Genomic DNA, 22,452 nt, shown 5'->3' with positions numbered 1-22,452 from the left:
CGACTGACCGACCAAGACAAAAAAGAAAGATCGCATCCTTGGTAGTTAATAACATACCGGTAACGTTGGAGTCCCCTCGGGCAGACTTTTACCACATTTCACTTCATACAAGACACATTTCAAATGCTCATTAATTTACAGAAATTGCATTTTATAGAAAATATGATACAGTGAAATATAAAATGCACTAGGAGCATTTCAAAAATCTATAGAGACGATCTTGCAGCCTAGTATACCCTCTGAAACGACGTCCACTCATCACCGCAAGCTCTCGTCCTCTCATTCTCCCGCTCTCTCGCGTGCACGCGCTCGCTCCCCCCGCCCCCCCTTTAAACTCTTAGCATTCAACTTGAGAATTAATCGAGATATCAAAAAAAGCGAGATTATCCCCTGGATAATCACCTTCCGATACTGTGCACATTCTTGGATTTAAATGAAAATATATCTAAGCACTTTTACAAGTTTTAGCGAACCCACTGCAAAATCGTCTGCAGAATATAAAACACAGGTAATCCAAGATTTCATAGCACATTAATTAAGTGGCTCATAATCCATTAAATGTGGTTTATATTACACATCCATGCAGTCTAAATCATTTTACAAACATTAGACATAAACCCACTAGTCCAAATCAGTAAAGGAAAAATGTAATAAAAAAAGCTAATAACTAGTTGTTATTGGTTAAACTGACCCTACATATAAACTAGGTAGTATGCTACCATTTCTAATACTGATGTTGAATTACGCCTGGATGCTGCAAAACCTCTTGCTTACTTGGCAATGCTTGAGCATATTAACCACAAGATACTTAATAGGCCCTCGTTGCACTTCTTCTCCAAAAAAAACATTTACTACAGATAGCAGCGCTACCCATCAAAGAGAAAGGACACACATTAGCTGAGTTACACGATGTTGTTGAGCTTTGGCTACTAACGCTCCAAGGCATTAATATTGTACTAGACTAACTTCATACTTACGGATGGCCAAAGTGCTGATAAACTCCTCCTGCCCTTAGCACTGCCCCGGCCTCGAGCGGCGCCGCTACGCAAAGCCCTGCCTTCCGCGAGGAAAGCAGCACCGGCTTTCCTGCCAGCGGGCACCCTCGGAGCCGCGGGACACCACCACCTAACCCAGCTGGTATTTACGTCACTCAAGAGGTCGTGGGAGCCAAAACACGCCGATAGCATAAAAAGAAACAAATGGGCCTTTGGTCATTTCACGATTTACTTTGTAGGGTTTAGGCAAGGGCTGTTGGAGATTTCTGTTGCAATAACCAAAGGCTTTATCAATGCTATAGTTCTATGCAGCTACATTGAGTGTGACCAGGTGATGGCAGAGCCCCCAGTCGGTATTTTGCATCTGATAACACTGAATTATATACAACATGATGACTAGTTCACCACCTGCTGAGGCTTAAAGATGGCTGTTAAGATTTCGACTCAAAACATCTTCCCCGACCCACCCCCCCCATCCTCTTCCACCCCAAAATGAGTCGCCCCCTTAAAAAAAAAAAAAAAAAAAGGCAAAAAAGAAACAATCTCCACAGTTCCTTTTTGTTAACTCCTTCCCAGCTAGAACTGGCTTAGGGTCACAGGGAGTGCTGCCCAGGATGGTTGTATGTTTGTTTTCATCACTCCTGAGATTGAAGGGAATCTGATACATGCACCAAAAGGCACTTTCAAATATATATATATATATATTTTAAAAACAGTGCTTCTGTTCTAAGAAATTCAAGTTAAGACAGAGTGCCTTTCACTCTCTTTAGTCATAAAGCAGAGAAACGAGCAATATCCCAGCTGACATTAAAAAAACCAAAACAAAACAACAAAAAAAACCTGCAGCAGAGACAAGTGTTCATGCGAGACAGCTCAATATTCTAAAAAAAACAATTGGAAAGGAAAAAAAAAAGGAAAAAAAAGAAACCTCCTATATCACCACTAAAAATAACAATACAGTCAGCAGGGGATATTAATTAAAAAAGCTGCCACATCTGTACAGTTCTTGCTTCTGCATCAGCTCTTTTTGTTAATGTTGTCGTCTGTGGGTTTGTTTTTTTCTTTTTTTAAATTGTTTATTTTTTCTTCTTCTTCTTTTTCTTTTTTATTTTAAATAACGTGAGGTCAGTTTAATCTTCCTCGCCTCCCCCGTACATGTCCGCCAGTTTCTTGAACCTGGGCCCCCAGTCGTTAAGGTAGTCGTAGTCCTGGTCCCCGGAGCTGGAGGAGTTGAGGGAGCTGACGGAGCCGGCGGTGGAGCCGCTGCCCTCGTAGTCGAAGACCAGCAGGGAATCGTAGGGGGGGGCCGTGGGGTCGTTGTCCGCCGCACGCAGGCCCTTGGGGGGGCAAACACACGGCGTTAATACCCGCCATGGGGTTTTACGGTGATGGTGCTAAGGAAGGGTGTTTGGGTAAGGGGCTGGGCTGGTGGGATGCTTGGGATCCCTGCAGCAAAGCTGAACGAGGATGGTGAAAAGCTGAACAAGGATGGGGACAAAATGGGGATCCTGGGGCTTCCCCGTGCCCGGCCGCCCTCCCGAGTGGAGCCCTCCCAGCTGCCCCCAGCAGAGAATTCATTAAGTGCCAGCGCCTCTGTAAGAGCCGGACGGAGAGGGAGGGGAGTTATTTCCAAGGATCCAGCTCGGGATCTGGAAAGCTCTCCGTTCTGGACAGTGTGCCTTTTCGGGGGTTGCCTGTTAAGATTTCCACCTTGGCCAATGAAAGAATGAACAGCATCCTTCCTCTCCTGCCAATAGCCATTATTTTAATTTTGATGATTTTGATTCCTTTAGGGGAAAAACAAATCACTCCTTGCAAAATTCTGCAATTAGGAGAGACTTGGAGTGTGAAATCCTGGGCAGAGGGTTGGGAAGCATTGCTGTTCCTGTGCATTGTGGGCAGCAGTGTAGGCAGGCCATGGAAATGGCCTCGGGATATGAAGAAAAAGAATTGCTTTGCTGCAGCCCAGCGTCAGGAAAAGCCTAATGGAACAGACCTGCGACAAGGCAAAATGTTCTGCATCCACACCTTCAGAAACCCCAGTCTCAGCGTGGGGAAACGGAGCAGGTTTTACTGCAGTGAACAGCAGCCAAAGCGTGTGTAAGAGCCAGTCTTCCCCTGCGTGGATGTGTGTAAATGTGTGCGTGAAGGATGGGCAGGAACAAAGGAAGAAGGAATTTTAATGATGAAAATGAGAAAAGGCACAGCAGGAAATGGATAATAATAGAATTAAATCGCTATAACATTTACTTTTCTGACTTAGGAAATGGATGGTGTGTTTTGCCTCCGAGGAAATAATGCATTGATTGGTTTGTAACCACTCAATCACTCAAAACTAAAAATGAGATAAGAAATACTAAATGGATAGATATTTGTACAAGCAGATAAAGGAGCAGTAATCTAACATAACATAAAGAAACCCTCTCTGATCTGAGATGGATCTCTCTGTTCTGGAAACTCTTTGAGGTTTTAGACCAAATAGAGCTTACTAGGGGAAGACACAGACTGGTGAAATAATTACAAGTTCAGGAGCCACGAAAGGCACCTTTGGCTTTAAGCAAGCCATGCAGCTGCCTTGCTGCTGCCTCCCCACCAGGACATTCCCGTGTCCACACGGGAGAGAGCAGGATCAGGTTATACTGCCTGGGTGCTGAAAAGCATTGTGTTTGTGATATCCACCAGTCAGAAATTTTAGGATTTTGTCTGTACTTTGGCTTTTTACAGGCTCGGTGCCTTTATTAAGCCAAGTCCTGCGTCCTTTGCTCACGCCAATCCTTCCCCCTGCTTTGATCAGACTCCTCATGTGAGTAACAGCATCGCTTGGTCCACACGGCCAGGAAAACCTTGTGTAGCTGATGTAAGCTGGCTGCTCAAGCTTTTAAGATGTGACACAAGACACCCTACAGAACATACCTCATTAATGAAGTCACCAATATCCCCTGGATGTGGGATTACTGGTCTTATAGGATACTGCGGTTCAGCACCAATAGGTCTTTCATCCACCCTTCTGACTCCAGGTGTCTTGTTCAGCACGTGATCTATGGTCTCTGGCTGCTGGAGCTGGCTTAAATCATAATCCTGTGACAAATGGAAAGGCACTGAGTGAAACCAAGAGCTTTTAGTTCAGATCATCTACTCACCCAATGTGCAAACAAGTCGAGGCGTCTAACCCTATTTCAGCTGAAGTTCAACGGCAAATATTATCCCCGGGTATGTAGTACCTCTAACTATCTATCTAAATTACAGATGAACCTGATCTCTGAGTAGCTCATACAATTGACCTCCTAAGAGTGTATCTTAAAACAGAAGTTAAAACAAATATTTAAATACTTTCTGAATATTTTACACGGTGTCTAAATCTTTGGGATACAAAATTGGCTTTGGTTTGCATGTGCATAGGTATGTGCATAACTTTTTGATGAAATACATAATATAATGTAAAGACACAGTGTTGGTAGACATATTATTGCAATTACATTTGTACAGAAATAAAAACATTAAAATGTGTATTGCATTTATGCATGTAGGTCTTTCAAAGTAATTATGTTCTTTCTGCTTGTGAAAAATCCCAACAGAATAGGTTTGAGAGGAATGAGAACCAGGTAATATTTCATTAAAAATGTATTCATGTAGGTAATGGTGTTTTGCTGCTCTTCCTTTGCTGTTATTTTTAACGAATCCTTTCTAAAATATTTAAGCCTACAGTGTAGTTGCCTGAAACCAGATACTTCAGCTAGTTTGAATGCTTATAACAGTACTTTGTTCTACCGGTAAAGCTATTCTTGTGCTCAGACGGGGATGATTGAATCTCCAGGAGCAATATTTATAAATAACTTGTCAGTAACAAGAAAAAAGAAATGCTAATTGCCAGGATTTTTCCATTGAATAAGAACTTCACAAGTTTTGGGCAAAGTCCCTGCCTCGGCTGCTCTGGCCAGGCTCAGCCGCTCGCCGTCGGACGCCGCCGGGGCCTCCGCGGCAGGACGTGCTGCCGCGGTTCTGCCTGGGCCCCAGCCCCAGCCCCTGACCTCAGGACTCACTGGCACCAACCACGCACACAGCAGCCTCTGCTCAGACCCGTGAACCGTGCAGTCCGCTTCAGCAAGCAAGAATAAAGCCATTATATGATGCAGAGTCACACAATTTGCATGAACATCATATTTGAGAGTGTCATGGGCTCTTTACTTGTTAGGTAGGAATAAAAAACCAGCGGCTTAAATATGAGACAAAACTTTGCTATTTTAGCTGAGGAAATACATCTGCAGCAGAGGGACAGCACGTGCCAGGAGCGCAGGCCGGGGAAGCTCTCCCGCAACATCAGCGTCGGTGTCTGTAAGAAGAAGCCACCACGGAAAAGCTGACGCATCCAGGCAGACCGTGGCTTAGGGCTCTGTCACCAAGCAGAGCTTTGCCACTGTACGCTTCGCGGTGAGAAGGAAAATCCCCAAATGTATTTAGACATTTCTCACAACCACATCCAGAAATTAAAAGAAATTAAAGGCACATTAGAGACGATTAAGTAAATGCAGGGAAAGCCCACAGAAGCTGTGGGCTCATGCAAGCCAAGGCAAGTGCCTGCAGCCACAGGTCTGGGGGAGGGTGGTGGCTGCTAGCTGGTTTTACTAAGCTCTCTGATGGGGAATGGGAAAACAGACAATTTCAATGACCAAAATAGCAGAAATATTGTTTGAACACGAGTGTCAGTAGATCAATTTATAGTCCCTCCCCAGGAAGCTGGCCTAGGGGGTAGCAAAATCCATGTAGCACGGTCCTCTTTGCACAGGAGAGTGTCCCAGTGACACGCTGGAGCTAAGCTGGCTCTCACCAATGTCCATGCCACACTGGGGAAGCCAATAAAGCTGCCTAGGCATAAACAAGGGCGAACGCAGCCCTTTGCAAGTCCTTTAGTGAAACCAATGCGGTTTCTGCCTTTTTGAGAGCATAGATTGCACAGCTGCTCCTTGGCCACAACCTGCAGGCTCTTCTCACCTGGTCTTCCTCTCCACCTCCCTCTTCGTCGTACTTCAGAATATTGTCCCTGACGTCGTCCTCAGGGTCGATCAGGAGCTGCTTGGTATGGCGCTCCTTCTCTCGGCGTTTCATCCACACCACGAACAGCAGAACCATGGCTGTAACGGAGGAGAAGGGAGGTCAGCCGGGATCTCACACGCTGCGTGTGTCAGAGCGTGGTGGCACGACCTAACGCCTCACCTGCCCTCCTCAGCCATGGAGAACCTCACTGGCTGCTAGTAAGAGGAATAAAACTTCATCCTATTGCACGTTCTAATTCATAAGGGAGAGATCAGTGAGAGCTTTAAATACTGTGACAGGCCTTCACTACAAACATTTCTTTAAGATCCATCACGAATGCTGATTGAGCTGATGTTTATCAGAAGTCAAACACAGAATCAAAGGAAAAGCAAACAGAAAATGTGAAAACTGACGCCTTCTGAAAATATTTCATCTAAATCCTGAATTTTCAGGATTAGATTTCCACCTTTATTTTATTTAGGGGCATAAAATAAAGGTGGAGGAAAGAGAGCTGCAGAGGTGCTGAGAAGCAGACAGATACAGATGACCAGCTCCTTTGCACGAGCGGCTGTTCCACCAGCGTGACACAGCCATGCCCGTTCAGGTCGCAAGCCCTGGCCACGGCAGTCATTTCGCTGTTGTCTGCAGTACACCAGGCAAGACTGGTTTGGGGAGGGTGGGTAATACTGGGCTGCGTAATCCGATTTGGGCTCACTTATACTCTTTTTTGGTGAGTGAGGGAGGCTTTCTAGACTTCCAAGATCACATTAGCCAGGACACTGGCATACACACTTGGCCATCGACTTGCAAAGCAGATCTAAGATCATCTGAAATCCTTTCAGAAAGCAGGGCTAGCTTTGCAGAACAAGGGAGAGCAAATCTGGTAGCACACAGCCAACCTCCTCAGGCAACAGCATTTACATGCCAGGCCCTGGCTAATCTCTCTCAGTACGGTAACAGAGGGAGATGAACAGTTCTTAAATCATGAGAACTTTTCCCCCACTCAAACAACTTTACCCAAAGGGAACGCTGGCTCCCTGCTCCACAACCTCCTTCTTCAAAGGGCCACCTGCGTCCCAGGGGCTGTGCACTCCCTGTGACTGCATGGAAGTCACTCTGGGAACTTAAGTCTCCACTAACATAAGGCAACCAGATCTTGTCTTCTTCAAGAACCTCTTAATACGTTAGTTTTCATTCTCATACTCAGTAGCTGCAAATAATGCCATCAAAAATGAAATTAAGCCTGGGCAGCTGATGCAGTTACACCTCCCCACGTCTGCTGTCCCTCCGTTCTCCACACAAGCCATGCACGAAGCTGTGACGGTGGCAATCTGCAGGAGAAGGGAGAGATGGATGGCAGGGGAGGTGGGAACGTGTGGCCCAGGTTCATTTCACTTAGGTCAACCCTTGACCCTTGTGCCAAAACAACGCAGCCAACACAACCGAACCTAGGCAGGACATAAGATCCCAAACTCTCTTTGTGTTTTTCAGCTGCATAAGGAGAACAAGCAACTGCTGTTCCCCACCATCTCATACTTTGCAGGGTTTTCTTTGCCTCTTCATGGAGCCTTGGCGTCACTTCACCCAGGGCAAGGATGGAGAAGAGACCAGACCCTGGGGACACGGGTGGGCGGCCCCACTGCGTGGGGAGGTGGTTAGGAGGACCTGAGTTTTTCCTCCCAGCACCAAAGTGTTTATACCCAACAGGAACTCAGTGAAGTGAGCAGAAGAGGACCGGACAGCTAATTACTGCCATTGTGCGCCAATTGGCTGCCATCCCTGCCTGCCAGCTAACAGAATTGTTTTCAGATAGTTCAGCATTTCTTTAATGCTTATCCTAGATCTATTCAAGAGAGAAAAAAGAAAAGGAAAGAAAATGTAACTCTTATCTGCAATATAAAACCTCAGCTATTTAGCAGACTATTGAAGTCCTTTTTCTCGTTGTTCCTTTTCAAGTCTCTCACAACAAGATACCTGCCTAGTCCACAAAGACAATATTACAATGGTTACCAGGGTTTATCTTTTTCTTTCCTTTTTTTTTTTTAAATGCTACTTTTTCATGCACTTGTGGAAGAAACCTGTGCCATTAACGCCTTTACAGCTACCTTGAAAAAAAAAAACGACCTTCAAAGTGTCAATAGCGGACGGAGTGCACTCTCCTTCCTTTTATTCACTCTGCAGAATGGGAAGTGCTATTACTGCTGTTAGACCCATTTTCACTCTGCATGTAGTTTTCCTTGAAATCTATTGTCTTCACCCTTCACAATTTTTTATTGCATTGCTCTTCTAAATGTGTTATTCGTGCAGCTAATACATCAGGTATCAGGAAGAAGAAAAAACCTTTGAGCGAAGGTAAAGCCAAAAACTTCCTTCACCTGAGCAACCTCAGATCTGTCCCCTTGCTGCCTCTTCCTTTTAAAGCCATCAAACTTTGACCTGCTGACTCTAAAATGGACAAATAGCACAAAAAATCCCACATCTGCCTTTTTCCAAGCTATTGTTCAGAGGTCACGATATAAAACAGATAGAAAGGAGGCAAAACACTGGAAGGATGTAACTGGAAAACTGCTCATTGCAAATTACATTTTTCATCACTGATACAGTGCTTTGCAGCTCTTGAAGATAAAAAAAAAGTCAATTAGAATTACAATGAATGTAAAAATAAGCTTTTGTAATAAAAACCATAATTTAAAATGGGATAATGTATCTGAAAATGGAAAGAGGAATCTCCTAAATCAAATGTCCTTCAGCTGAAGTTAATTTCAGTCAACAGGATTTTCAACTGTTTAAATCATATTTTAGCACTGGATTTATATGAGAGCAGCAAAAAGAAGTCTCATGTTTTATCACCTCCGTGGCTTCCAGTGCAAACTTTTAGCCCACCGGCAGCACCACGCCTGCACGCCCCAGCGTCCCAAACGTGGAGGGACTGACGAACCCCACGCCGCCTTCTGCGTGTGCAGCTGTGGTGCGTTCGCAACAAATGCCCTTGCTGAAGCGAGCAGCCTCCAACATTTTGCTACCGGGACCCCACACCCAGTGAAGGACAGAAATTGTGCATCGTGGCTATGCATGGGGATGCTTCCACCAGCTCAGATGGGCTGGATGAGGAGCGGGGACTGCAGGGCCACAAACACCCGCTTTTCTTGTTCGCTTTCCAGACTGATAGGGTAAATCAATTACACAGCAATATATTCCCATCGCTGGCCCAGGAGGGTGGATGTTTGCCCAGAGATGACCCATTCTCTTAATGTACCATATCATATCCACATTAGGTGACATTTGTAGCATACGTCGCTCTGTCTGCTCTCTGTTTAAACACATTGGGGGTAAATATTAAGTGTGATTTAGCACCATAACTCCCATTAGCTTTAATGGGAGTCCCATGGTTTCATCCTGTGTTTCTTGATGAATATTTACCTCATTGTTCATTTCAGCACTCGTTTTTATCTATTCCTACTGTGCCAACTCCTGCTTGAAGTTATAATGATATCATTTTTATTTTTAAGTGTGTGCACACATGGTTATTGGTAATGCTCATGAAAGCCCGGGACTAACAGCGTCGCTGGGCAAAAGGGATGGCTTTGCCTCAAGCAAAGGGATGGCCAGCCCTTCTCTGTGATGCGCCCCCAGTGTTCCAGTGCTCCTGACAAACTGGGGATCCTTCCTCTAAAAACACTCACAATCCACCACGATTCTCCAATCTGTTGTCATTTTACAAGCAATGGGAATAACTACCGTTCTTCTTTTCCTGTGAACAACCAGAAAACTACAGCTACGCACCGGCCCTGCCAGGGACTAGCCAAACTCTCATAACCAGTGCATCTGGTACCGGGAACCAGTATATCCACAGCCAGCCAGGGACCTGAGAGCTATGGGGGAGTCTGTCACAGGATTTTGGACAAGTCCTTCAACTTTTTCCTGCAAAATGCGGAGAATCGTATCGCACTCACCACCTACAAGACACAGTCAGGTGTAACGATGTTTGTAAAGCTACTGGAAGTCTTAGAAAGGGAAGTCCGATGTGTGCAGACTAGACTCCAGCTCGTTTTGCTGACACTGCAGTGAAGGAGGTTTGAATGCAGATGTGTGACCCATCTCCCACAGCCCAGAGCTCACGGCTCTGTCCTTTGCACCGAGCTTGCATGGCTCTTGAAAAATACCACCTATAGAAATGGGAAAATGGGGAACAGGATGGGAAAAATGATGTCTCCCAGCAGTGTCACCCCCCCGCGGTACTTACTTAGTAAAATAATGATGCAGATCAAGATGGCGATGATGGCACCCGTGCCCAGCCCCGCTGCAGCCACCGCCCCAATGGTGGTGCAGTCGCCGTTCTCATCGCACGGGCACACCTTCACTTTGATGACGCACGTGTTGTACAAGGGGGGGTTTCCTGAGTCCGTCACGATTATCGGCACATCATACACACCCGCTTCCAGGTACATGATTCGTAAACTAAGCTGGGCGTAATCGCCTGGAGAGACCAAGACAGACAGACAGATGACAGACACTCTACTAGAGCCTTGCAGCCACACCTATACAGGCAGGGCTCCTTTGCCAGAGCAGTCTTCTAAGTCCTGAAGAAGAGGCTATCAACAACACACCTGGGCAGGACAGCTTCAGACTTCTGCCCTAACAGTTCGGTCAACAATCAGCCTGTGTTTTGCAAAATACCGTGTGTTTCCACTGCTGCACTAACCTACCTTGACGCCACTTGCAAATCCAGTTGCATGCATTTAAAATGGCACGAAATGCAAATACTGAAGCATGGATGATGCTCCCTGGGTCTCGGCTGCCCCAGGCCACTGTGCAGGCTCCCTGCTCACCCACTCTCCCACCTCAGGACTTTTGGGAAGCCCATCGCCCATCGGTGACATGCGCAGCCAGGTAATCCTTCTCGTGTTCCCTCCCATTACGATACAAGAGCTGCGGGACTGAGCCCCGAGCTGCGAGGGCACAAGCCGTTGCCCCTGGCAGAGGGTGCCAGACCTCAATGAGAGGGACCAGCTTTGAAGCCAAAACCAGCCCATGGCTCCATGATATTTTCCATCCTCTGCTGAAACTACCAATAAGAGGAGCAATTAGGGTCGTTTGTGGTTGCATGCTGCAATGTAAAAATCCTTCACATACTGGTAATCGTCACACTTACCTAGCCCTCCTGGTTCCATGGTAAATTAAAAGGCTGCCTTTATGCAATTATGGTCAGAGAAATGAACATTGATCCTGATTGTGGCTTATGACAATTACACTGGAACATAAGGAAGACTGATAATAGCTTTTTTCCCCTTGGCCATTATGGATGATTTATACTCTGTTCACTACTGATAACTGTTCATAATTATGAACTGCATTAAAAAAAGCCAAGTGCCAAGGCTCTTAGAGTTATGCTGCAGGTCTGATACAAATCATTTCTGATTAACTATCTTGTCTATAATGTCAGCCATAATGTGCTTTAAAAAATAAAAATCAGATAAAAAAGTAGGAAAGTTTGGAAGTTTGAAACCGCACGTGGCCTCATTAGTGAATCAGAGTCCAAATGTCCTCAGGATTGCCTGCCCCATTTACCATTCAGCCGTGTTATGGTCCAGTTCTTCCTCACCGCAGATGGCACACTTGGCAGCTCGAAGACAAAGGGCCCAATGTTTGGATCAATGTCAGCATCTGCGGCTGTTATGTTGATGACATTCAGGTTTGGCTTTTCACAGATCTGTGCCTCCTTTGGCAGGAGCTCAGGAGCATTATCGTTGATGTCGATTAGGTAGATCTGCAGAGTGCCAGTGCCGCTTGCGGGGGGTATACCTGAACGGGAGAGGCAGAGCCAAACATGGACCGATGACCATCACTCGAGAAGCAGTGGGAATGACAACACCGTGGACCAGCCCCCTCTCTGCCTTCCAATTTCAATAAACCAGGATTTTCTCCCTCCCTCCTTGGACCTTATTAGGGACATACTGCACTTTCATGGTCCCTTGCTTTAAGAGGTATTATTAAAACTTCCCCAAGCCTCCTAATGTTGCTGTTTTTTGCTCCTGCAGAACATGGAGGTTGAATTCTGCAGATTTGTAGCCTACAGCAATGTCCTTAGTCAAAAATACAAGGAGGTGATGCCAAGCTGCTAGTGCAGATTTTGGTAATGGCTGTTTTGAAGAGGAAAAACCATTAGAAAGATACCTAACAAGAGGAAGAAGAAGGTTTGGAGGGAAAAAAAAGTAAGTAAGTAAGTAGTGTAATCTGTTGGTTAGCATTTACTGCAGCACTTGACAGCCACTTTTTAGATTTGCAGACTATTACACTGCTTCAAAGAAAGCCCAGCCCTCCAGCCCATCCCACAGTCAGCGCTAGCCTTAGTGGTGAAAAGTCCTTGCTCAAAGTCTATGGTATGCGCTAACCATCACCAAACATGTTGGGTGATGCTACTAACCCATGGTAGCAGCAGCATGTCCCAATACACAGTTCTTCATCCTCTCTACATTTGTCCCAACCAGCAGGGATGCCGCAGCACAGCAGTCTTGGTCCTCCGGCCCCTTATTGATGAAGAGCCACGTTTTTCTGACTAATGACCACTTACACAAAGTAATACCTGCCCTGGCAAGAGAGAACAGCCTACCCAGAAATGGTGCAGTATTTTTAATTTCTCTCCCCGCACATACATCTGGCAGCTCCGCGTTGGCCCGTCCACTGCCTCCTTTCTCAGGCAGCATTGCTTCAGCAATTCTTTTTTTTCAGTCCTGGCTCTTCCTCCCAGTGCTGGATACAAAGCTACACAAACCACCTCCCCACTAGGCTTTCAAACGTTGCTTCTACTTCCACAGACTTTCCTTCCTACATTCCTTTCTCATTTCTGCTCCATTTTTCGAAGGAGCCCTGAAAATCCTTCCTTCATGGTTCCTACATAAGCTCTTCAATCATTGATCTCATCCTTTCATCTAGTAAGCACGGGGTAGCTCTCCCTCTAAAACAATGCCTTTGATCACCCTTGAAAGTTTCTGGAGAGACAGGCAGCCCATCAGGATACGGGGGCTGAACATGAAAACTGACTTTTGGGACCAAGCAAAGTGATTTCACTGTTTTCACATTACTCAGTAGATCTTCTGGGCTGAATGCAAGGCCCACACTCTGACCTCGGAGACAGACTGAACACAAACTAGCAGCCCTGAGAGGCACTACCTGGCATGTGGCTGAAATAAATAACCTGCAATTGCCACACGTGCAAATGCAGTTTTGTAGGGCTGTTGGGTATTGTTGGGCTCCGGTTCCTGGTATTTTTGGTTCTTTGTGCTCCTGAGTGCCGTTCTGGGGCGGTCACAGGAGAAATGAAAAGTAAGCAATTTTTTAAACGTCCAAGTACTACAAACATGGAACATTTCAAATTATTTCAGCTGTCTCTTGTGGAGAGAGCAAGGACGTGGATAGAGCAGTATTGATGTACTAAAAAGGATCCTCGGACTTTATGCTCAAGAGATGAGGACTATCATAGCACCACTGACTCCAGTGGAGAAGTCGGTCCACTCCCTGGAATTAGGATTGAAATACTAATGACAGTATTTCAAAAGAAAGAGGAACATACAACTGCTACACCTACATTTAACTGTTGCATTCCCCATCACTGCCTTTTTCACAGTGCCAGCGTCAGGACTCCTGGAGCAAGGTACAAGCCAACCGGCTTTCATGTTCAGCTGCAAGCAGGAGTCACTCCCATCCTGCTTGTGCAAAAATTTCTAAGGAACTTGGGACACTGTCCTGACAAATCATGGCAGAAATGAAGCAAACTGTGCCTGTGGCTAACCGGCATCTTCTCGTCATTGTGTGCCTGCAGAAAAGCAGGAACCTGCAGGCAGGGTCACTAATGCAGCCTGGTTTCCTACGGGATTTGGCCCCAAAGGTGAGCTCCCACGGGGTGCTCTGATATTGAGGAAGGGGCAGGACCCTGCTTCCTTCAGTTACAGAGTCTCTCTCCCCTACTCAGCTCCCTATTTTATGAAACCTGTTGCAACATGATGTATTTGAGTTCTCAGCTTCCCTGTGAGATTGGTTGAAATTGGCTGAAGGGTTCAAACGCTGCCAGGCTCCACACTTGTGTAGACACAGTGTGATCCAAGAGCCTTTCTCTCCTGGGAAACCAGGCTAAAAATATGCTGTTGATTAGGATTCCCCTTTTCCCCCCTTATATTGCAGCCGAGACTTTTCTTACAGTGAGTATCTCTGCACTGTAGCCCAGGGAGAGAAAGAGAGCATGTCCAAGGAGTATTTGGCTAAACTTCTTCTTTATCATATACTGAAAACAGCAAAAAGAACTTCAAGGAAATAAGATGCTGCTGCTTCTTCAAGAAAGAAAGAAAAATCCCCACCAAAATCCCCGACCCGAAGCCTTTCTTTGAGGAGTACATGATGCCAGAGAACCTGGAACTTGGGAGAAATGTGGAAAGAGTCTATTAGTCGAGATGAAACTTTAGCTGTTATCCTAAGCACTCTAGACAGAATTTTAAATAAGGTGTTGCTTTATGTGCATTTTAATGGCTGCGATATACCAGTGATAGATTAATTTTTCAGAATGAAGAGATTTATCTAGGTCCTCACTTTCTGAGCTGCTGAATGATGGATGTGGAGGTGCTGATGCACTGCAGCATCAGCACCGAAGCCAAGGAAAGGGGTTAACTCCAAATCACGTTGTAGTAAGTGCCCGGGATTTGCAAGGTCAGATGGTGAGGATTAGTTTGATGGGTTCAAGCTCTACCACTGCTTTTGTGAATAGCCTCAGCCAACTCATTTGACCTGTTTTGCCCTGTGGCTCTTGCAGATGAACGCTGTTAGATTCCCTTGAGACTATTTTGGATTTCACTGCCCTGGCTGCCTTCACAGAGGGAAGCTTAGGATGGGCTATGGGACCACGCCAGTCCTACCACTGATGGCGCAAAGAACAGGCAAAATTTGCTTTTTGGTACTGCTACGCAGCATGGAAACTCTTCCATGAGTTTGCCTTGCCCCTGTGACCCAGGACGCAATGACTGAAGTGAAGCCTGAAACCCCAGAGCAAGCAAGTTTTCATTAGCCCTGCAAGCACCACCGTATCTGCTCATAATGGACATGGCACCCTTCAGCCTGAGGGATGACAAGAGCTACACAAACACTGCCCTGAAAGCACCTACAGAGTATGAGCAATATACTTAGGTGCTCACAGCCAAGCCTAGACTTAATTTTGATGCTGAAGCTTGGCTCTGGTTTGATGTGAGCGCTCAGCACCCTGCAGGGGCATGGCGAGGGCGGGAGAGGGGGAGGAAGGCCCTCTCCTTGCCTGGGGAAGCTACTGCGCCCTCCACAGAGCCTTCTCCAACTGGAGGAACTGATGAATGAAATAACAGGGTGGCCACATCTAGGTATGGTTAGCAAAAAAGTCATCAGCTCCTCCTAATCAGAATTAGGAAGAGAAATCCAGGGCAGCGGCATGGACCGCTTGCCCTTGAGTGAGGCCAGCGCTGAGGTTCACAGCGCTCATTTTACCGATAGTGCTGTGTGATCTTTAATGACTAGAGAAGAGGAAGCCTTAACAGGACTTCTCCGCGAGATCTGTACTGGCCTCAGCGACTTTGATAATAAAGTACACCAGCATCCGGACGCTCTGATGATGGCTGGCCATTTCAGAAATGGCAGCGGACAGAGAGAGATTAGCTCCGATGACAGACAGACAGACACCTTTCATGAAAGCCACAGCAGTTCGATGGACTGCTTTATTTTTAATACCCTCCTGCCATCCCCTACAATTATTTCTGGTTTCCTGATGGAAGGCTTCCTGAACGCTCTGATGAACGCCTTTGGGACGATTACCAGGACTGGTGTGTTCGGCAGCCCTTGGAGAGCACATCCCTTTGATATTTTTTTAAGTTCAGGCTACACCACTACACTGAACTCCCCAAATCGATTTTCCATTTGCCCTCCCTTTCCCTTAATAACACTCTCCGTATACTGTGCACATTTAATTTACTCCAGCAATTTCCCGTCCCACTTTCACATTTTTGACCATAAAAACCTGGGAAAAAGATAACTTATACTGACAACTCTGTCAGGGCATCATTTCTCTTAATGCATCACATTAGAGTCTTATTGAAGCATGAACAATGTGAAGCCTGGGCTCACCGTTGTCAGCCGCCAAGAATGTGGCCTCGTAGACATTATTCTTAATGTAGTCTGACTCTCGATCAAGGACAGCAGCAGTAGTGATCTGACCATTTGTGGCATTAATGTTCAGCCAGTTTGCAGGATCTGACAGCTTAGAGTATCTACAGAGAAAGGAAATAAATACATAGCAGTCTTTTCACTGACATATCCTTAATATTGCTTGAAATAAGGTTTTTCTGGCCTCCTGACCCATGATTCAAAGGACCTTTGGATAACTGGTTTTGTTGACAAACAAAACGCTAATTGAGTATCTGGGTTTTGACCTCTACAATTATTCAATTTTTCTATTTCTTTCATTTTAAAGGTTTTTCTTTCCACTAAGTGCCACTTACATGCCAGCTTCCCGCTGCTGGGAGTGGACATAGCCTGAGGTCTCTGCAGCCGAGGAGAAATGGGGTCTGCAATGACCACTACATTCATACACCTGAATTAAGAGCATGGATTCCTACTCTCTCCTTCTCTTAATGTTGCCCTTCCTAAAATAGCTCTTGCTCTAAAGCCATGGATATTCCTGTTTTCTGCCCATCACTAATAAACAACAGTTTGGGAAATACCACATTGGAAGAATGGCCATTTTTAGGCCACTCTTTTGTATCAGCATCGTACCTTCAGCAGCAATGGCCTTGGGGACACTATAATGGGAACTCACAGCTGTATTAAGTTGTGGACCCAAGCGTGAAGCAGTTTCAGGTCTGCTCTCCTGAAACCTTTTTGTATGTTCCTGAAATAGCAGGTAAGACGATCCTATGCACGTGGGAGGACTGAAGAGAGCAGCGACAAGGGGTTCCCCTTGGCAGTCCCCAGCGTGCCCGGCGCTGCAAGGACCCAACGGCAGACTCGCCTCCCAACCACTCAGTCAACTCACAGCCCAAGTCTGTTCATGTCCTACCCAGCCAGCTATGAGCATGGTTTGTTTTAGGCAAACTTCTTCCATCTTCTCCAGATCAACGTTCTGTTTACCTTTCTCACACGCTTGTTTTCTTGGTTTTATTTTACTCATTGCTTTTGATTTCTACCTCTCAGTTTTGTACAGTTTGAGTTGAGATGGACCCTTATTCCGTAAACTGGAAGCTAATAAATGGCCAAACTATAAATTACTGAAATAAGCAAACAGCAGCTAAGTTTATTTCATGGGTAACTCAGGCCTGCTGATAGTTTTATATAAATTCATTGTAGTTAGATACGCAGGCAGGAGAACTTCTGGCTTCTGGTGAATATCCCTTTCCAGAAATGGGCTGTTTGAAGCTGAAACTCAAAGTGAAACTTGAGCTGCGTCAATCCATGTGAGCAGGAAAGCAACACACAGCTGCACAAGCCCCTGCCAAAGGAAAGAATTACATTTCATGGAGCTAGACTCTTTGGGATGTTTTCATTTCTTTTTAATATCATCGCTGTGAGTTGCCTGCCCTTTCTCTGCTAAATGACCAGGGATCCAGTCTCAAAGCTGGCTTTGTGAATGTGTCTGTGGCTAATGAGGGTAACTTGAGGTGTGACATTGGCCATGCCAAGCTGTGCCTTACTGGAGATGCTCCTGCTTCCTTATCTTCTATTTGTAAAAACTCTATTTCATCAAAGACTATTTAAAGAGAGACTGAAAACTGTATGCAAGGCTCTAGCAGCTGGATCAGCTCTCTGTGCAGTGCTTATCATGGATCTGTAGGCTTGGCTTTTTGGGTATCTTTTTTCCTAACTCACCAATACCAACTGTGAAGAAAAAACAAAATATCCTTGGTGTAGCTCACAAAGACAGGACCCCAACAACGCCCCACTGCTTCTTGCAAAGCCTTGGCATTGGGCTGCCCTGATGAAAAGGGAGTAAGAGAGATTGTACTTGGATTTGGAGACGAAGTGCTGGTGGATAGACAAAACGGGTGTCCTGGAAGCCCCAGGAAAAAACAACTCAAGTAATTGGCTGTTCATATTCATAGAAAGTCTTCCAAGACCCTGCACATGCACTGTGCGATGAGAGGAACGGCTCAGCAGAGCCGGTCCTTCTCCCAGAAACGGCAGATGCTCGTTTGGATTACAGATCATCCACCTCCACGTTAGAGGGAGTAGTCAATCAGAAATGAGCTGTTCTCTCCTCTGAAAACCAGCCTTGGTACAGACGTCAGGGAAATAAAGACCCTTCAAAGGCCAATATTTCAAAAAGAAAATAAGAAAAACTGGCTTGTTAGTTAGGATGGTCTCTCCCCTCAAAAGTCTCAATACCTGTCTAAAGACAACAAGATGAGGCAGTGAATAAACTATCATTTTCTAGACCAGACAGCTCTGTGCCAGGTGAAATATTTCAAACTCTTCCTGACATGAAATGTAACAACTGATGTAAGTTTAAGTGGCCTCGGCTGTGATCATGTCGTAATACTTAGGCTTTGCCAAAAACACTGCAGTCCTTACAGACTGGGAGTAAAAGAGAAATAAAATTCTGTGGATGCAGAAGTATCCAAGAGCAGGAAACGCATTTCCCTCTGCACAGACAGAGGCTGAAATACTTGTGAAAGGCATCACAAGGACTCATTTTCACACACGCTTTTCTACCACTGTATTTCCCAGTGGGAAGGTGTGTGAGTTGGGGTCCTGGACCGTGGATTCAATCCCCAGTCTGCCCAGGTCACACAGCAAGTGACACCCTCCCGGTTGCAGCGTGGACTAAATCCAATCTTAAACTGCTTAGGTCAAACACCTGACTTTTAGAAGGCTAAAATTTTGCCAGCTGAATCCCATTCATGGGGAAAGCAACTAACGGAGAGGTTGGGTTTAGCAGCTGGTCCGAATGGACAGGGAAGGTCAGAACAAATCTGGCTGACTACAGGGCAGGCAAGGGCTGCTGGGGTGCTTTGTATGGACTGGCATTAGTCAGATAAAGACCAAATGCCAATGGCATGTACACGGGTGTTTGGCTGCTCAGGCAATTTTTAACTATATGACATCTTAAAAGCCTGTTCAGCAGCTGTTTGCAACCAAGCGAGGCTTGCTCCGAACAGGCTGACAGCTCCTCTCACACTGCTTTTTAAGCCAGGTTGAACCTAAGTCCTCCGGAAGCAACACAAGACATGATTAAAAATCCCAGTCATTCCCTTTGGAAATGTAGCCCTAGCCTTTTCTGTGCCTCAGTTTCCCCCCCGTAAAACAGAAACAACAAAGCTGACTTTTTCTAAACCTCTGTGTTTATAAAGTGCATGAACAACATAGGCCAAAGCATCCTTGACAAGGCAGAGACAAAACACCTTGTACAATGCAGCCCTGACCTCTGTCTTTGTAACAACACAGGGGACCCTTTGTTGTTACCCTTGCTATTGTGAGCTAATTGCTTGCATTTGAAGCTGCAAACTTCCCCTCTGCAAGCCAGTTACGAGGGATCCAACTCTGCCTGCCCTCCCGGACCCAGCCGCTCCAAACTGGGCGTACCTGGAGCGGGGAGGATTGCGAGTTTACGAGCTCACAGGATACTTTGCGAGCACTCGACTGAGGGTGTCAGTCCCTGCCAAGCGTTTTACTCGTATCACGTCAGTTAGTTTGTGAATTAGCTTTCAGCTGCTTTGCTCCCCGAACTTCTGCAGCTGAAAGCCCCCTCCTGTACACGAGCTCACTTGGCTGCCTGGTCTCCCACCTTACTGCCTGCTGCATGAAGCGATCAGGATCCACCGCTGAAAATGTTGTCAGGACTGTCCCCGTAGGCACCCCTTCCTCCAGCCTGATTAACTTGTGGTTCGTTGGGAAATACGGTGCTTCGTTGACATCTGTGACTGAAATGGTGACTCCTGCTGTCGACTGGAAGGACATCTGGATGCCACTGGCCAGGGGAGCTTGGTTTGATACCATCACTGTCAGCATGAAAGCTCTGTTCATCTCGTAATCGACTGCCTAAAACAAACAAACAAGCAAGTACAGAGCCAAGTAGAGAATAAATTCTACCTTCTGGCTGAAAGTTGCAAGATTTAGAAGGCAGATGATATCAAAGTCATTGCCTCATCTTGTTTCCTCCTGAGCTCAGTTCTTTTGAAGGTGTAAATCCAGACCAGCTTCAATCCAGTGGAGGATTTGGCCTTCCAGTATTTGGAGGGTCAAATAGTTAAAAAAGCCCCACAAAGTAAAAACTGCAAACAGCAGGGAGGATTTGCCCTGTGTTTTGTTCCAATGCTAAGTGGTTTCCAAAGGAACAAATCCACCAAGGGCTGCTCTAAATGCAACAGGCGGAGCTTGTTAAGAGGGACTGGACAGGTACTTACCAGCGCTATTAGCATTTAAGGCTGCTGACTAAGTTACTAGGACAGCCTATGCGGACTCATGAGCCTGAAGTGCTCTTCATTTTTCCTCTTAAGTGAGTTTATAAGCAAAGGTGGGGCTGCAAGGAACAGCGCCTGGTCCAGTCAGTCGGGCGGTCCTTCCAGTGGGACCTCTCGTCCTCTCGCAAGATGCCTCGTGATCTCCCAAGGGTGCCTGCCCGCTCCCACCGATGCATTCTGCTGTTGGGTGGCCACAGATCTCTCTTCACCACGCACATAAAGACGGTGTATCTTAGGAGCCAGAAGGAGTGAAAAGCCTTTGCTGGCACAACTGACTGAACCGCAGTATAATAATAATTTCTAAACCATCCCACTAATTATTATGAGGGAAGTCGCTAATCATCTGCCAGGGAGGCTTGAGTTATGCAGGATCACACCTCTGCTTGTTAAAAAATGCTTTGCTGTAATTTATGAATTTAGAAGCGTAACCATTCTCCCTAATACCTTCCCCAGCGCTGAGTCTGCAAAGCGTGCTCTCACGGTGTAAAATGCCACGGTTACACTGACTTCGGTAGAGCTGTACTGATTTACATCAGCAAGATCTGGCTTCCATGTTCTGTTTAAAAGCCAGTATTGTCAGGAGAGAAATCAAATCATAGGAGGCTACACGAGAGAAACAAATTTCAGGGGCAAAAGGTAAAACAGTGGAATCTCTATTCGATTGAAGTGCAAATGTTCCTATTGCTAAATGGTTTCCTGACAGGCAGGGCCAACATTTAATAAATAAAAGGAAGCATGAAGAGTCCCAGTACACCCACCAGCACTGACTCACGGACTTGTATCGCATTCAAAAAAGATGCATGGTAAAAATTCCCATTTAAACACTATTGAAGGCCTTGAAACAATGACTAATGCATTTCCTCAATTTCTTTTCACACCCCTCTAATTTATATTCCTCCGGTCTTCATGTTTTTTCTTTGTGCTGGCCCGTTTGCTACCCTTGCCCACAGCCAGTCTGCACCTCCCTCCCCGCAAGGGCTCAGACAGAGCCGGGAGGAGCAATTTGAGCAGCTCCAGGGGGGACTGATGTGGGAACCACTGGGCTCCCTGCCCGATGGCACAGGACACACTGACCACACACATATCTGCTAGGATGTGGCCTGATGCAAGGCAGCGGTTTTTTCCCCCCCCAAAATGTAGAGCTGCTCACTCAGCTTCTTTCCCTCTCTTCTGAGAGCAACAAAAGCTGGGCTGCAGAAGAGCCGCGCGGGGAGCGGGGCTGGAGCGGGATCACCCAGTAACGCCCATCCCGCAGACTGTCCTGGAGGCACCAGTGCCACGTGCTGGCACATGGTGGCACAGTGTCCACAGCGCTGCAGTCTGCAAGAGAGAGCTGATCTGCCTCCTCTTCTGTGCTCATCTGAGTTCCATTTCGCATGTTTTGTTGAAAAAAAAAAAAGTAAAATCAAGAGCCTGTGTCTTCACAGCAGTGTGAGTTATCGTCCCCAGTGGGACCAGAGCCCCTTGCAGCCAGACTCAGTCCAGCCCTAAGCAGAAATTCTTTCACACCATAATAAGCAATTTCTACCAGGAGAGTTCATACTTCTGCTCCCTAAAACCGCCTCCCTCTGAGGATAACAGTGCACAGCGCACACCGTGTTCTTCACGCTGCACTAACCCCCTCCGTCTCCACACGTCTCACTGAAAATGCTGCATATTGATCAGGCCAAGAGCAGGAGCAAAAGCCCCCAGAGCTGCTACATCTGGGACAAGGAGGTGCCGGACTGCTGCCTACTTTTTAATTTCACGTCCAAGAAGCACCAGGACATGAAATGAAAAAGTAGCACCTTTGCAGATAGCCCTTGTTGGATGTTTGGTGTCCGATCTGGCACAAATGGGTCTGAAACATCCCCCTGGAGATGCTGCACATCTTTTTCCTTCACTAGACTCTCCAACCTGGACACAGCAGAGTGAAGCCGAGGGCTTGCCACGTGTCCTCCTTTTCTCAAGGTACTTTGAACTCA

General features: G+C 46.2%; 1 protein-coding gene across 1 annotated transcript in view; it reads right to left on the bottom strand.

The window, feature by feature from the left end:
* Nucleotides 1-2,125: 2,125 nt before the first annotated feature.
* Nucleotides 2,126-22,452, bottom strand: part of CDH4 (cadherin 4) — a gene marked incomplete at both ends in the record, with an annotated part of 463,510 nt that continues 443,183 nt past the window's right edge. The window contains 7 exons of the mRNA XM_082326152.1: nucleotides 2,126-2,332; nucleotides 3,909-4,073; nucleotides 5,985-6,124; nucleotides 10,270-10,503; nucleotides 11,595-11,828; nucleotides 16,161-16,303; nucleotides 19,813-20,066. Coding sequence (XP_082182278.1) covers nucleotides 2,126-2,332; nucleotides 3,909-4,073; nucleotides 5,985-6,124; nucleotides 10,270-10,503; nucleotides 11,595-11,828; nucleotides 16,161-16,303; nucleotides 19,813-20,066 — 1,377 coding nt within the window. The remainder of the gene's footprint in view (nucleotides 2,333-3,908; nucleotides 4,074-5,984; nucleotides 6,125-10,269; nucleotides 10,504-11,594; nucleotides 11,829-16,160; nucleotides 16,304-19,812; nucleotides 20,067-22,452) is intronic.

The sequence above is a fragment of the Platalea leucorodia genome, assembly GCF_965183815.1.
Source record: "Platalea leucorodia genome assembly, chromosome: 13".
Taxonomy (NCBI): domain Eukaryota; kingdom Metazoa; phylum Chordata; class Aves; order Pelecaniformes; family Threskiornithidae; genus Platalea; species Platalea leucorodia.
The sequence above is the reverse complement of the archived record's forward strand: the minus strand, read 5'-3'. Positions and strand labels throughout refer to the sequence as shown.